Genomic DNA, 17,444 nt, shown 5'->3' on the forward strand with positions numbered 1-17,444 from the left:
CACCTGGGTTATAAATGCCCGATTTACAGACACCCACACGTAACATTATTAAATTCATAGGACTGCCACACAGTATGTACGTACATTCATTTCTGTGAATGACAGAACTAGTTCCTCTCGCCACTTTTAGCTGTTGTTCTTTCTTTTCATACTTGCATGTTTTTAATGCCACTGGTTGTAACACTGTGGAAGCACCATGACCACATATCATGTGATTTATGTGTATTTACCGACTTTTGGACAAAAGGGTTTCAGGGGTTATGGGGCGAAGGCAGGAGAGGGAAAGATAGATCTGCCATGATTAAATGGTGGAGTAGACTTGATGGGCCGAATGGCCTTATCCTGCTCCTAGAACTTTTGAACTAACGTGAATGGTTGATCGATGGTCAGCCTGGACTCTGTGAACGGAAGGACCCATGCTGTATCTTTCAATCAATCAAAAACTTTTGAAATGCTTTTCATGTTGAGTTGGGTAATTGGTGTAATGAGACCAGTAAACCAGATTTCCTGTAGGCTGTGGGCCGAGGAGCTTTATTCTACTGTTTCGTGACGCAAGTCACCAAACTACATGAAATTTTCACATATTGTGTAAAAAAATTATATAAATCACCCCTAAAACTCGTCATGAACAAGACTTGCACATTTTTATTAAATTAGAGAAAAACCGGAAAATGTTCGGGTAATTTTTAGTCCCGAAATTTAGTCGGGCAATCAAAGCACGTTTAACATTGAGTTGTATGCCAGTCGACCAATCACGCGCTTTGCTTCAGGCTAGCACACAAAATGGCTGAGGGTGCCTCTACAGATGCCTGTTTTACTGGAGATTCCGATTTGTTGTTCTGTGGAATACACGTCATGGAAACTTGCAGCAGGGTAATTGAATTTAGTGAGAAAAGCATTAAAAAGGCTGAAGAATGTGCTGCTAAGTGGATAGAAGAGGAAGAAAGTCTTGAAAGCAAAGTCGCTGCTGAGGTGCTGGAACACAAGTCTGCAAATTATCTGGAAGACAGCCAGGAATCAACTGGAACTGAAAGGTAAGATCTAAAGTCTGAATTTATGAAACTCTATCTGTATGGACTTTAATTAATTTAATTGCACCCTTTTATAATGTGAATAAATTCACTCACTCACTCACTTACTCACTTACTCACTTACTCATTCATTCATTCATTCATTCATTCATTCATTCATTCATTCATTCATTCATTCATTCATTCATTCATTCATGAAGTTGGGGGCCTAAACTATATGTATCCATAACACAGTCAATTAAACATTGTCACTAATGCCAGCTTGTTGTAGAGTAATAAGTCTTTAACAGCTAATCTCGGAGCTGCCTGCGATAACTTACCGGGAAAAAGTGCTAGTTAAGTACCGACCGCGGGGTCTAGGTACTTAATATAGTGAAGCCGCGGTCTCAATTAAGAAGCGGCCGATTCGCGAACGCGGAGGCGCGGATCATCTCTGCGGGCGGGGGGGGGGGGGGGGGGGGAGGCTGTACATAGTGCCGTCTGTAGCGGCCGTTTCCAGGCCACGACCACGGGAGAAAAACGGAGGGATATTGATCGCACTTTATAGGCTTCCATTGCAGTGAGAAATGGTCAGAAATGGTTGATGTTTCTGTAGAAATGAATTGGTGATATGTGAACTTGAACTAGTTTTTCTATGGTAGTAACCTATTGTTATTCTCATTAACATTAGGAAGAGGTTGAAATTTTATGAATTGAAGTCCATGCAGACTTAATGACTATGAGATTTTTTTTTCTGTAGCCTCTACTTAAACTACAGTGTAAGTCTCATTGACGTTAAATAGAGGTTGACACTTTATGAATTGAAGTCCATGCAGACCTAGGTACTATGAGATGTTTCTTTCTCTAGCTATTCTGCAGCCTCTGCTCCTCCACTTGAACTAACTTATCTATGCCAGTAAATTGCAGTGTCAGTCTCATTGACATTAAGAAGAGATTGACATTTTATGAATTGAAGTCCATGCAGACCTAAGTAATATGAGATTTTTTTTTCTGCAGCTTCTGCCCCTCCACTCTTCAGAGCCTGTCCACACAAAAGTGTTTTGTGTGGACATGCACTGTGCTTTAATGAACACTAATTTGATAATTTGCAGACTTGCCATCCCATCTACCTGGACATGCATACATGTTTAATTTCCTCATTGATATGTCGATATTGTCTTACATAATATAAAACATGAAAAGATGTAAAATACATCCTGACACATATTATCTTCTATTATTAGGAGGCAGCAGTGTATCCCGGGTTAACATGCAGAGTGCTATCATCACTCCTGCAACGTAACAACAATAAATCGAGCGATAGCAAAGTCTAGAAGGAAGAAAGGTAATGATAGGACTCAAACAACAAATCTTTTTACTTATATTCATATGATGTTACTTTGAAAAATGAAAAGATATATTTGAGGATGTTGATTTGTTTTACTTTTCATTCCTTTTCTGTTTTCTTTTTCCTCTTTCAATTGAGTTCAAGACGCTGAAAAGCCTGAAGCAGGTGAATCACCTCAAGAGGCAGTTCCTGATGGTGAAACAGATGAGCCGGCCCCAAAGAGACTGCTTCGATCCATGACAAGTCATAGTCAACAAACAGCAACTGTCGAGCACACTGACCGTAGGCATGTCCTACCAGCGCATTGCATCATTTGTAAATGTTCAAAGTACACAAAAAAAACAAATTGTGGAAAAAAATGATGATATAAAGTTTTATTTCAATGTGGATCGTTTCACTGTTTATTTGGTCAAATTATTTAAACAATGAGTGAATTACATGATAATGGCGTGCCGGTGAATGACTGCGACAATCCACCCACCGATCCACACATACATACATACGCACATCCACACACACACATTCATCCATACGCACACTTCCGTGCATGCAAACACACACATACCTGCACACATAAATCCGCACACACACACACATCCACACATCCATTCACACGCTGACATACATGTACACATCCAAACATACATGCACACATACATCCATCCACACGCACATCCACACACACATTCATCCATACGCACACTTCCGTGCATGCAAACACACACATACCTGCACACATAAATCCGCACACACACACACATCCACACATCCATTCACACGCTGACATACATGTACACATCCAAACATACATGCACACATACATCCATCCACACGTACATACACACTTACATCCACAGATACACGTTTGAAAGGCATACACAGGCACCATCGGGGGGGGGGGGGGGCGGTCTATAACATAAATATAAGCTCATTGTAGCTTAAAATGAATATTCATCGAGTAAACATCAGAGCATTCAATTCTTGGCCAGGATGTGACATTTACATCAGAAATAAGACAGGTCTCTTACAGGTCTGGCACTGCCCCAGTCCCACTATGGCCGTTACCCCCACTCTCCCCACTTTGGCAGTCAGCGGGGTTCAGTAAATGGGGAAACCTAGAGGATCTGTCCTGACCCTTTAATTAGGCAGGTTCATGAGCCCTTAAAACCTGGGACATCTGCTGCAGTCTCATTTAATTTCCTATTAAAGTGACTGGAACATGCCTGCCTGGCACTGCCCCAGTCCCACTATGGCCGTTACCCCCACTCTGCACACTGGCAGTCAGTGGGGTTCAGTAAAGGGAGGAACCCACAAGAACTGCCCTAACCCATTAATTAGGCTGGTTCAGGAGCAGGACCTCTCCGACAGTGTCTTAAAAAAAACCACACTCACAATTATATTCATCATATTATTTTTATATAATATAATTATACTTAATTATATATGATTACATTCATATTAACAGGTTGTATATATATATATATATATATATATATATATATATATTGGTATAATAATATATCGTTTAAATGGACTGCAACACGGAAATAGGCTGCCCATGGTGTAATACGCTTATTTTCCCGATCTCATTTTCTAATTAGTTTAATTAATTAATGCGCAACTTTTGGCAATGACGAGTTATGACATCCTTCTCAATTATATTGCATCTAAATCTGTGGAAAGTTTCATGTAGTTTGGTGACTTGGGTCACGAAAACATATTTCTAGACTCATTTTTGATGCTCGGCCCACAGCCTACTGATGTTAAATCCACAAGTACCTCTAAATTGACATCATACCATCCATATTGGTGGGGGGAGGCATGAGGTCCACTCAACCATTGTCATTGGCTCCCTACCTAGCATCAGGGCTTTTGGAGATGAGCTGTGAACACCGTGAATATACACAAGCAAATGTATACACTGCGGCATGGTAAAGCTGCTGCTTTACAGCACCAGGAGTTCAATCCTGACTACAGGTGGTGTCTGGACAGAATTTGTATGTTCTCTCTGTGACCTGCATGGGTTTTCTCAGAGATCTTCGATTTCCAAAGACGTGCAGGTCCGTAGGATAATTGGCTTGGTGTACGTGTAAATTGTCCCTCGAGTGTGTAGGATAGTGTTAATGTGCAGGCAGGCACGGAAATCGCTATCAAAATGTGGAGGGGACGGGGGACGGAGGACAGGGGGGACACTATTTTTTGGAGGCTGCTCGCGCATGCGCGCACACACACACACGCGCGAGGCTCAATCCAGTGCTAAATGCAGCTCAACTCTGCCTGTCTCGCCGGGTTCACATACAGCCCTGCCTGGACCGACGGGACACTAGCGCTGCTTCTCCGGGCTGACCATATTTCCCGCAAGTCCAGGCAGGGCTATAGGTTAACCTGACAGGACAGGCAGAGTTGAGCTGGGTTTAGCGCTGCTTCTCTGCGCTGGCTGTGGGCCTGGGGGCACTGCTCCCGTCTGGCTCCCGACCTCTCTGCCCACCCGTTTGCCCACTCGGGTGGGGACGGGACAGCGCTGGTGAACCCGGATCGATCCTGGCTGTCAATGAGGCGCAGGACTGTGCCAAGAGTGTTTTGGCACGTCTCCTTCCTCCAATCACCGCGCTCTATCCTCAGACCCACCCCTCCCCCCACTCCTCCCTCCTCCAATGATCTCGCTGAATCATCATATCCCGCCCCCATTGCCTACTGACAGATGTCTCTCTCGTCCAATCAGCGCCCTCGATCAGCAGTCCCACCCCCACTGTCTCGCGGAAAGCGGAGATTTCACCGGGTTTACTTGGGGGGGGATGTCTCCCACCTCTCAAAACAGAGGGGGGAACGTGCCCCCCGCCCCTGTGTGCAGGGATCGCTGGTCGGTGAGGACTCGGTGGGCCGAATGGGCCTGTTTCCATGATGTATCTCTATACTAAAACAAAACAAATCTAAATTTTCTTACCTCATCGGTATTGTACATTCCCATTCCCACTCCTCCACTAGGAAAGTCAAACACATTCCATTCCAGAGATTTGCTTCCATCTTTAGGTTCGAAGATAAGTTTGAAGTTGCCAGGTTTGTCCATGACAAAATCTATGGCTCGATACTGCAATGGAATTGTTTGTTAAATTGGATATTAAAGATTCAATTTAAAAAAAAGGTGCTCCAGTTTCCTCCCACACTCCAAAGACATGCAGGTTTGTAGGCTGATTGGCTCCGGTAAAAAATTGTAAATTGCCCCTAGGATGGTGCTAGTGTACAGGGTGATCGCTGGTCGGAGCGGACTCAGTGGGACGAAGGGCCTGATTCCATGCTGTATGTCTGCATGTCTAAAGTGTAAAGATGGCTGACCTTTGCCATGGTCAAAGGTGTTCATCGGTGAATTTAAGCCATATGTTAAAGACAGGTCTGCATAGCAGACTTTAGGTATGGGATCAAAGACAATTTTATCCTAAAGCAGAGAAATCCTGAAATGATCCCTGCCAAGTGCCAGAAAATTATGTGTCAATAGAAACTTGCCCTAAAGGGCCTGTCCCACTTGGCCGTCATTTCCGCGCCATTTCCGCGACCTGATAGCGTGTGGGCAGGGTGGGACGGGCGTATGGAGTGGCGTGGAGGAGTGTGGAGTTGCGTGCGGTATCGTGCAACGCGCCAGGATTTCGTTCTGCACAAAATCTTAGTGCGCCACCGGCCTGTCGCGTAAATGACGGCCAAGTGGGACACCCTGGCACGGCGCAACATCTCACCTCCAACAGCAGCAGAATCAGGCAAGCGATCGCCGAGCTTGGCCTGGGGCTCACGGCTGTTGCGGATCCGGATCCGCCCCCACTCCTACTCCCAGAGCGGGGCCAAGACGATTGGAGATAGACACAAAATGCAGGAGTAACTCAGCGGGACCGGCAGCATCTATGGAGAGAAGCAATGGGTGACATTTCGGGTCGAGACCCTTCTTCAGACTGAAGAAGAGTCTCGACCCAAAACATCATCCATTCCTTCTCTCCAGAGATGCTGCCGGTCCCGCTGAGTTACTCCAGCATTTTGTGTCTATCTTCAAACTACGTCATGCGCTCTGTGCGGACACATGATGACGCGCGTGACTGTCGCTTGTCAATCACTACTGGCCTGACGTGTAAATGACGGCCAAGTGGCACAGACCCTTAACACTTTGGGTTTGCTAACAACTGCATTCTGTGGTTACCATTTCACCACTTGTATCAAACTCAAGTAGTTACAAAAGAGCAAAGGCAAAACACCAAAACATTGAGCTACTTTTACAAGAACCGTTTGCACAAACTGATCTTCAACAATAAATCTTTTAGTTCAACTTAAACTTCACCACACCCACAAACCTATTGTGGGCTGACTCTTCGGTGTAGGTTGGGGAAATATTACTTTGCACGTGACGTTCTCTTTTTGAGAAGATAATAAAGATTTTAAAAAGCAGCACAGTGGCGCAGCTGGTAGAGCTACTGTCCCACAGCATCAGAGACCTGGGGTTCAATCCTGATCACGGACATTGTCTGTGTGGAGTTTAGTTTAGTTTTGGGAGGCAAAGTGGCACAGTGGAAGAGTTGCTGCTTTACAACGCTTACAGCACCTGAAACCCGGATTCGATCCCTTCCATGGGTGCTGTCTGTACGGAGTTTGTACATTCTCCTCGTGAGTTTTCTCCGAGATCTTCAATTTCCTCCCACACTCCAAAGACGTGCAGGTTCCTCCCACACTCCAAAGACTGGGGTGAGAAAAAACTTTTTCACCCAGAGAGTTGTGAATTTATGGAATTCCCTGCCACAGACGGCAGTGGAGGCCAAGTCACTGGATGGATTTAAGAGAGAGTTAGATAGAGCTCTAGGGGCTAGTGGAGTCAAGGGATATGGGGAGAAGGCAGGCACGGGTTATTGATAGGGGATGATTACCCATGATCACAATGAATGGCGGTGTTGGCTCGAAGGGCCGAATGGCCTCCTCCTGCACCTATTTTCTATGATTCTATTTTTGTAGGTTAATTGGCTGGTATAAATGTAAATTGTCCCCAGTGTGTGTAGGATAGTGTTAATGTACTGGAGTCGCTGGTCAGTATGGATTCGGTGGGCCGAAGGACCTGTTTCAGCAGGCAAAGTCTTACCTGATCGCCATATGCATGCCGTCCTATTGTTATTGGTTTCACCCAACCGGGAACCAGGCGTGGGATATTTTTGCAAATAATTGGATCTCTGAACACCGTGCCACCCAGAATATTCCGAATAGTCCCATTTGGGCTTCTCCACATTTGTTGCAGTCCAAACTCTGAAAAGTTATCAATTGGGTTTTCTTCATTAGTTTCTCGCAATATAAATCGATCTGGAATTCTACCAAGACAGGGTAAAACGTGCAGTCATTGGAACTTCTACAAATAGAAGGTTGTCCACGGTTAATCAGTGACACTTGCACCACCTGGTGGCACTTCACAATAGGTCATTTTATACAATAAGCACATTGGGTAGAGAGTCTAAAAATGTAACTATTGTGGCCTTGTCAAACATAAGGGTTAGCACTACACGCTACGAATCCCAGCTGTGGAGACACTGGTATCGTTGTCTCGTTGTAGGACATTGATCATTCTTTTAATCTGGATTTTTAACTCATGTATTGTGTTTTTTTAAATATAATTTATGATGCTTTTATAAGTGATATACTAAGATTTTATATGTACGTGCAGGTTTGCAGGTCAATTGGTTTTGGCAAAATTGTAAATTGTCCCCAATGTGCAGGATAGTGCTAGCATACGGGGTGATCACTTGGCGGCGTGGACTCGATGGGCCAAAGGACCTGTTTCCATGCTATATCACTAATGTCTAAAGACTGCACTCACTTCTGCAATCCACGTTCACCCAGGCCTCTATTCAGAAACTAGGCAGCCAACTTGTTGGCCCAGATGGTCCCTGAGCCAAGAAACATGTCCCAATATGTGGCATCAAATTGATGTAATAAGAACGAGCATAATCGCAAAACTACACTGAAAGACTGACAGACCACAAATCCTTCTCCCCTGCTTAAATGACTGACATTTCTGAATATCTATTATTTTATGGATATTTTTGAATGCTTAGAAAAGGGTTCTCCATCCACCGCATGGACCCTGGCATCTGGGAAAGGGAGAGGACAACTCTGCGTGGTGTTCAGACGTGGCAGTCTTGTCCAACTACTGCTCTCCACACCTCAAACACCTGGCGGTGAAGTGCCGTCCCTTCTACCTCCCGAGAGAATTCACCTCCGTTAACCTGACCGCGGTCTACATCCCACCCCAGGCAGATGTCCGTCTGGCACTGGAGGAGCTGCACGCCGTGGTCAACAAACACCAGACGTCTTACCCCGAGGCATTTACCACCATTGCTGGGGACTTCAATAAGGCGAACCTCAAGAAATCACTCCCCAACTTCCACCAACATGTCTCCTGCTGCACCAGAGGACCAAACACCCTCGACCACTGCTACACCACCATTAAGAATGCCTATCGTTCTATCCCTCGCCCTCACTTCGGTAAGTCCGACCATACCATGGTGCTGCTTCTTCCTGCCTACAGGCAGCAATTGAAGAGCGCATCCCCAGAAGTGAGGACAGCACAGAACTGGTCGGAGGGGGCAGAAGAACAACTCCAGGACTGTTTGGAGTCTGTAGACTGGGCAATGTTCAAGGACTCGGCAACGGATTTGAACGAATACGCCACAGTCGTTACAGACTTCATAAAGAAATGTGTGGAGGACTGCATCCCTACAAAAACCTTCCGAGTGTTTCCCAATCAGAAACCTTGGATGAACTTTGAGATCCGCACTCTCCTGAAGTCCAGACACAGGGCATTCACCTCCAATGATACAGTGGCCTACATGAAGACCAGATACGACCTTGGTAAGGCCATCAAAAAGGCCAAAAGGGACTTCTGGTCCAAACTGGAGGACGTGACAGATGTTCGGCAGCTGTGGCAGGGCCTGAATGCAATCACCTCCTACAAGGCGAAACCAGGAGGCAGCTCGAATGTCGGTGTAACATCACTCCCTGACGAGCTCAATGCGTTTTACGCACGCTTTGACAGGGAGAATACTGATGTGCCTTCCCGATCCCCCATTCGCTGTGATAGCATTTCAGTCTCAGTCACAGAGGCCGATGGCAGGAAATCCTTCAGAGGGGTGAACCCCCGTAAAGCACCTGGTCCTGATGGTATACCCGGTCGTGTTCTAAAAACCTGTGCGGACCAACTGGCGGGAGTTTTTACGGACATTTTCAACTTCTCACTTCTGAGGTCTGAGGTCCCCACCTGCTTTAAAAGGGCATCAATTATACCGGTGCCCAAGAAGAGTAAGGTGACGTGCCTCAATGACTATCGACCAGTGGCATTAACGCCGGTGGTGATGAAGTGCTTTGAGAGGTTGATCATGGAGCAAATCAACTCCTACCTCGTCAAAAACCTGGACCCACTGCAGATCAACGGTGGATGCGATCTCGCTGGCCCTCCACTCCGCACTGGACCACCTGGACAACAAAAACTCATATGTCAGGCTGTTATTCATTGATTACAGCTCGGCATTTAACACAATCATCCCCTCCAAACTGGTTACCAAACTCGCAGAACTGGGTCTCTGCGAATCCCTCTGCAACTGGATCCTCGACTTCCTCATCCACAGACCACAGTCTGTTCGTATTGGTGGAAATGTGTCAGCCTCGATAACAATCAGCACGGGAGCACCTCAAGGCTGCGTGCTCAGCCCCCTGCTGTACTCACTCTATGCCCATGACTGCGTAGCGAACCACAGTGCGAACTCCATCATCAAGTTCGCTGACGACACCACTATTGTGGGGCGTATCACTGATGGGGATGAGTCAGAATATAGAAGAGAGATCGAGCAACTGTCCATATGGTGCCAGCGCAATAACCTGGCCCTCAACACCAGCAAAACCAAGGAACTGATTGTGGACTTTGGAAGGAGTAGGAGGGGGACCCACAGCCCCATTTATATCAACGGGTCGATGGTTGAAAGGGTCAAGAGCTTCAAATTTCTGGGCATGCACATCTCTGAAGATCTTTCCTGGTCTGAGAACACTAACGCAATTATCAAAAAAGCTCATCAGCGCCTCTACTTCCTGAGAAGATTACGGAGAGTCGGATTGTCAAGGAAGACTCTCTCTAACTTCTACAGGTGCACAGTCGAGAGCATACTGACCGGTTGCATCGTGGCTTGGTTTGGCAATTTGAGCGCCCTGGAAAGGAAAAGACTACAAAAAGTAGTAAACACTGCCCAGTCCATCATCGGCTCTGACCTTCCTTCCATCGAGGGGATTTATCGCAGTCGCTGCCTCAAAAAGGCTGGCAGTATCATCAAAGACCCACACATCCTGGCCACACACTCATCTCCCTGCTACCTTCAGGTAGAAGGTACAGGAGCCTGAAGACTGCAACAACCAGGTTCAGGAATAGCTACTTCCCCACAGCCATCAGGCTATTAAACCTGTCTCGGACAAAACTCTGATTATTAATAACCACTTTCTGTTATTTCACTTTACCAGTTTATTTATTCATGTGTGTATATATTTATATCATGGTATATGGACACATTTATCTGTTTTGTAGTAAATGCCGACTATTTTCTGTGTGCTTAAGCAAAGCAAGAATTTAATTGTCCTATACAGGGACACATGACGATAAACTCACTTGAACTTGAACTTGAACTTGAAATAGAATTAACAAATTTTAAAAACAATTTAGGTGGAGGGATGGAGCCCCGGGACTGCGGGCGGTCGAGTCGAGGAGTGTCGGTGGAGGGACATCGATGACTTCCATTTTCCAGGCCCCCACTCCCTCATCTTTACCATGAATGTCCAGTCACTCTACACCTCCATCCCCCACCAGGAAGGTCTTAAAGCCCTCCGTTTCTTCCTCGACCGCAGAACCAGCCAATTTCCATCTACTAATACTCTCCACCGCCTATCAGAGCCGTCGCATACAACATATAATTCTCCAACACTTTTGCCACCTGCAACAGGATCCCACGACTGGCCACATCTTCCCATCTCCACCCCTTTTTGCTGTCCAGAGACCATTCCCTCCGCAATTCGTCCCTTCCCACCCAAACCACCCCCTCCCCAGGTACTATCCCCTGCAACTGCAGGAGATGAAACACCTGTCCATTTACTTCCCCCCTTGACTCCATCCAAGGACCTTGACAGTCTTTTCCGGGGAGGCAGAGGTTCACTTGCACCTCCTCCAACCTCATCTACTGTATCCACTGTTCCAGGTGTCAACTTCTGTAGTTTGGCAAGACCGAACGCAGGCTCGGCAATCGTTTTGCTGAACTCCCTGTTTTTGTTGTTGTTTTTTTTGTTTATTTTATTAGAAGTTAATACAGTACAAAACAATACAGTGGTGCCTAATTTTAGGTGCCAACTATGTCATAACGTAATACATTCTATGTACAACCTATAGTTTTATTTTTTTGAAAAGGAAGTAAAAAAAACCAGAAAAAATAGAGAGAAGAAAAAGAGGAAAAATAGATAGTAGAAAATAGAAAAACGTGAAGTGTGAATATAAGAAAAGAAAAAATAGAGAGTAGAAATAGGAGAAAAAGACCCTTAAAAAAGAAATTTTCAAGTCTTTGTTCGGAGATGTAAATCTATCCACGACTTGACCTGAAATCAGTAATCTTTACGGTACTGCTGCATCACATGATTCCAAAAAGTCGATGAAAGGGGATCAACTCCTTAAGAATTGGTCATATTTATCTATTAGGCGGAGTCTCATTTCTTCAAGGTGTGCTATGTCCATCATATTCCTAATCCACATTTTAATAGTTGGTATAGCTGTATTTTTCCAAAATTTAAGTATCAATTTCTTTCCAATTATTAACCCATAATTAAAGAATACTTTTTGGTCCTTATTTAAATTGATATCTTCTACTATGTGTGAATGTGTGTGAATGTGTGTGAGTGATTGGTGGTGGTCGGAGGGGCCGTAGGCGCAGAATGGCAGCCACGCTTCCGTCAGTCTGCCCCAGGGCAGCTGTGGCTACAGAAGTAGCTTACCACCACCGAGTGTGACTGAGGAGTGAATGAATAATGCGATGTAAAGCGCCTTGAGTATTAGAAAGGCGCTATATAAATCCCATCCATTATTATTATTATTACTATTATTCCAATATAATCCATTCCGTATTAGGTTCTATTCTTGACTTGAAGAGCTTTGTAAACATATCAAATATATCGCTCCAAAATGTATTCAACTTTGTACATCCTACAAATGAATGTGTTATATTGGCGTTTTGAAACAAACATTTATCGCATCTGGGAGAGACGTTTGGGTAGAATTTATTCAACCTCGTTTTTGAATAATATAGTCTATATAATAATTTAAATTGAATTAAATTATGTCTTGCATTAATAGAGCAATTATGTGTGTTCATCAGATACTTTTCCCATCTATCTTTCAGGATCTTTATCATTAGTTCATGTTCCCAATCTTCTCTTAGTGCCTCTGTTGAGGGTAATTCTCTATTTAATATACTATTATAAAAATATGATATTAGTTTTTGTGAATCAGCCTTAATATTCATTGCTTCTTCTAAAGGGTCTAAAATATAGTTTGAAATCTATGTATATATTTCTTCATAAAGTCACATATCTGTATATATTTAAAATATTGATTATCATTCAGTTTACATTTTGATTTTAATTGTTGAAATGATAACAATTTGCCCAATTCATACTTATCTCCTACTTTCCTAATCCCCAGTCTATCCCATTGTTTGTATGTTTTGTCGATAAGAGATGGTTTGAATGCAGGATTGTTTAATATTGGGGTTAGTACTGATAGATTATTTAATTTCAAGGATAATTTTATTTGTTTCCAAATTCTTATTATATTGTGAATAATTGGGTTCTTCTTATATATTATACCATTCAATTTTATCGGTGAGAACAATATATATCCTATATCGTATGGGAAATACTCTTTCTCCATTCTTATCCACTCCGACTGGTGAGTGGAACTATCCAACCAGTACATTATGTTCTTAATATGCACTGCCCAGTAGTAATACGTAAAGTTAGGTAATGATAAACCCCCAACTTCTTTAGGTTTACACAAATGCTTTCGTTGAATTCTGTGTGCTCTATAATCCCATATAAAATTAGTGATATTAGAATCTAGTTTTTTGAAAAAATATTTTGGAATATATATTGGGATTGCTTGAAACAAATATATTAATTGTGGTAAGAAAGTCATTTTTATAGCGTTAATTCTACCTATCAATGAGAGCGGGAGCGATTTCCAGAATTTAATCATAACATTCAGTTTATTTAATAGTGGCATAAAATTGGCGCTAAATAATGATTTGTGTCTTCTCGTAATTTGAATACCCAAATACTTGAATTTTTCTGTTGCAAATTTGAAAGGGAATTTTAATAATTGTCTCGCATCCTGTGGTTTTAAAGACATAATTTCGCTTTTATTCCAAATTATTCTATATCCTGAAAAAGAACCGAATTCCTCAATTAGTGTTAATAAGGTGGGGATACTCGTTTGTGCATTAGTAATATATAAAAGAATATCAGCAGCATATAATGACATTTTATTCTTTGAGTCCTTAGTATTATATCCGTGAATATTCGGATAATTTCTAATCCTTTCAGCCAGCGGTTCTACCATAAGGGCAAATAGCAATGGTGATAAGGCACAACCTTGCCTATTACCACTTGTTAAATAAAATTTTGGAGATAACATATTATTAGTTAATATTCTTGCCGTAGGATCCCACGACTGACCACATCTTTCCATCTCCACCCCTTTTTGCTGTCCAGAGACCGTTCCCTCCGCAACACCCTGGTCAATTCGTCCCTTCCCACCCAAACCACCCCCTCCCCAGGTACTATCCCCTGCAACTGCAGGAGATAAAACACCTGTCCATTTACTTCCCCCCTTGACTCCATCCAAGGACCTTGACAGTCTTTTCCGGGGAGGCAGAGGTTCACTTGCACCTCCTCCAACCTCATCTACTGTATCCACTGTTCCAGGTGTCAACTTCTGTAGTTCGGCAAGACCGAACGCAGGCTCGGCAATCGTTTCGCTGAACTCCCTGTTGCTTAACACTTCAATTCTTCCTCCCATTCCCAATCTGACCTTTCTATCCTGGGCCTCCTCTGTTGTCAGAGTGAGGCCCAGTGCAAACTGGAGGAACAGCACCTCATATTTTGCTTGGGCAGCTTACATCCCAGCGTTATGAACATTGACTTCTCTAACTTCAAATAGCCCTTGCTTTCCCTCTCTCTCCATCCCCACCCCTTCCCAGTTCTCTCACCAGTTTTACTGTCTCCGACTACATTCTAAATCTGCCCCACCTATTCCTCTGACATCAGTCTGAAAAGGGTCTCGACCCGAAACGTAACACATTCCTTCTCTCCTGAGATGCTGCCTGTCCCACTGAGTTACTCCAGCATTTTGTGTCTACCTACAAAAAATACAGGGCAGCTTTTCTTCTCTGAAATTTCTAATCACTGTCCTTTACTTTAGAAATACAGCATGGAAACAGGCCTTTCAGCACACTGATACTGCGCCAACCAGCTATCCATCCCATACATCAGCACTATCCTACATACGAGGGGCAATTTACAATTTACAGAAGTCAATTAACCTGGAGATGGGTCTCGTCCCAAAACGTCACCATTTCCTTCTCTGCAGAGATGCTGCCTGTCCCGCTGAGTTACTCCAACATTTTGTGTCTGACCTACAATCCTGTACGTCTTTGGAGTGTGGGAGGAAACTGGAACACCCAGAGAAAACCCATGCGGTCACAGGGAGAATGTACAAACTCCGTACAGACAGCAGCCGTAGTTAGAATTGAACCTGAGTCTCTGGCGCAGTAAGATGGCAACTCTACCGCTGCACCACTGTGGCGTCCATTGCAAAGGTATTCATTGTGAAGGCTTACAAATCATACACCAGTTGTAGACTGGCATAGAATCCAAAAGCAAGTTCCTCAAAGGAATAGCTAGTGAATGTCAGCAAGTTTACGCACCACCACAGGACTCAAGAGCTTATAGGTCCCACTCTTCCTTCTATTTCTTGTGTTTTTATATTTAAGAGTATTTTTATACTCTTCTTGCCATTGACAGTAGACAACTGGTGCAGGAGTAGGCCATTCGGCCCTTCGAGCCAGCACCGCCATTCAATATGATCATGGCTGATCATCCAACTCAGTATCCTGTACCTGCCTTCTCTCCATACCCCCTGATCCCTTTAGCCACAAGGGCCACATTTAACTCCCTCTTAAATATAGCCAATGAACTGGCCTCAACTACCTTCTGTGGCAGAGAATTCCAGAGATTCACCACTCTTTGTGTGAAAAATGTTTTCCTCATCCTGGTCCAAAAAGATTTCCCCCTTATCCTTAAACTGTGACCCCTTGTTCTGGACTTCCCCAACATCGGGAACAATCTTCCTGCATCTAGCCTGTCCAACCCCTTAAGAATTTTGTACGTTTCTATAAGATCCCCCCTCAATCTTCTAAATTCTAGCGAGTACAAACCGAGTCTATCCAGTCTTTCTTCATATGAAAGTCCTGACATCCCAGGAATCAGTCTGGTGAACCTGATTATGGCTGATCATCCACAATCAATACCCCGATACTGCCTTTTCCCCATATGAAGGGTGGACGGCGCGACTCACGTCTCAGCGGCCTCTGCAGTCCGTCTGTCGTTTTTGATTTTTTGTCGCATTTGAATGTTTGAATGGAGTTTAAAGTGCTTTTTTAAAAACTGGGTACGTGTGTGGGGGGCGGGGGGTGGGGGAAATTTTAAAAATCTTTCCCCTGCACGGAGAACCCGACCTTTTCCCTGTCGGGTCTCCGTTGTCGTTGGGGCCTAGCACCGTGGAGCGGCCTCCAACCGGAACGACCTGGGGCTCCAGTCGCGGAGCCTGCGGACCTACTCACCATCGCGGAGCTGGCCGAGTTTGGAGCGGGCGGAGCTGTGGTGGCGCGCGGCGGCGACCCGACCCCGGGGATTCGGAGGCTCCAACCGCAGGTCTGGTGGACAGTGACACCGGGAACCCGCGGGTCCCTGCTGGGAGACCGCTTTTCGGGGCTTCTGCAATGGCGACTTCTCCCGCCCGAGTTGCGGGGTTGAAAATTACCTGGAGCGGGGCCTTACATCATCGCCCAGCGCGGTCTTAAATGGCCGCGGGACTTGTTAGCGCCCGTCGGGGGCTCCAACACCAAGACCCGGAGCGCGGCCTTGCATCACCCGGCATGGCTTTAATGGCAGCGGGACACTTACCATCGCCCGCCGGGGGCTTTGACTCTGACATCGGGAGGAGAATGAGGAGTGCAGGGGAGAGATAAGACTTTGCCTTCCATCACAGTGAGGAGGAGATTCACTGTGATGGATGTTTGTGTAAATTGTGTTGTGTCTTGGTTCTTTTTCTTGTGTGTATGACTGCAAAAACCAAATTTCGTTTGAACCTCAATGAGGTTCAAATGACACAAATAAATTGTATTGTATTGTATTGTATTGGTATATACCTTGACTCCGCTATCTTTAAGCACATTATTAACCAAACACAATGAATGCTAGGAAGACCATCCATTACTTGAATAGAAAACTGTTCATTGCCATCAGCCAGCCGAAAGCTCACCTTCTGGTGACCATTTTACTATTTTCTTATTAAACCACATCTATAAAACTATAATGGTTATGCTGGTGCAAACACTGAACATTTGAAGCTTTTTTTCCCCAAATTCATGAAAACACTTTAGACAAAATGTAATATTTGACGAAGGGTCTCGACCAGAAACGTCACTCATTCCTTCTCTCCAGAGATGCTGCTTGTCCCGCTGAAATACTCCAGCATTTTGTGTCTACCTTAAACTTATCATCCAAGTTGATTCAATGTACACGTACCTTCCACACGAGCTTCATCTGGTGTAATAGTGGCGCACTTCACTGCCACTCCATATTTCTGTGTTGCCAGAGCAGACTCAATGGTCACCTGGTCAGCTGTTTTATCTCGATTGGGGAGACCAAGATCAAAGTATTTCAGTTGCACCTTAACATTTGGCAGAATAAGCTGCAAAATAAATAAAAGC

General features: G+C 44.4%; 1 protein-coding gene across 1 annotated transcript in view; it reads right to left on the reverse strand.

The window, feature by feature from the left end:
* The window catches only part of LOC116971478 (isocitrate dehydrogenase [NADP], mitochondrial-like), a 77,014-nt gene that overhangs the window by 25,657 nt on the left and 33,913 nt on the right, over positions 1-17,444 (reverse strand). Inside the window, exons 3-5 of the mRNA XM_033018694.1 lie at positions 17,260-17,425; positions 7,466-7,626; positions 5,303-5,446 (exon numbers count right to left, since the gene is read on the reverse strand). Coding sequence (XP_032874585.1) covers positions 5,303-5,446; positions 7,466-7,626; positions 17,260-17,425 — 471 coding nt within the window. The remainder of the gene's footprint in view (positions 1-5,302; positions 5,447-7,465; positions 7,627-17,259; positions 17,426-17,444) is intronic.

This window comes from Amblyraja radiata, chromosome 3 (genome assembly GCF_010909765.2).
Source record: "Amblyraja radiata isolate CabotCenter1 chromosome 3, sAmbRad1.1.pri, whole genome shotgun sequence".
NCBI lineage: Eukaryota > Metazoa > Chordata > Chondrichthyes > Rajiformes > Rajidae > Amblyraja > Amblyraja radiata.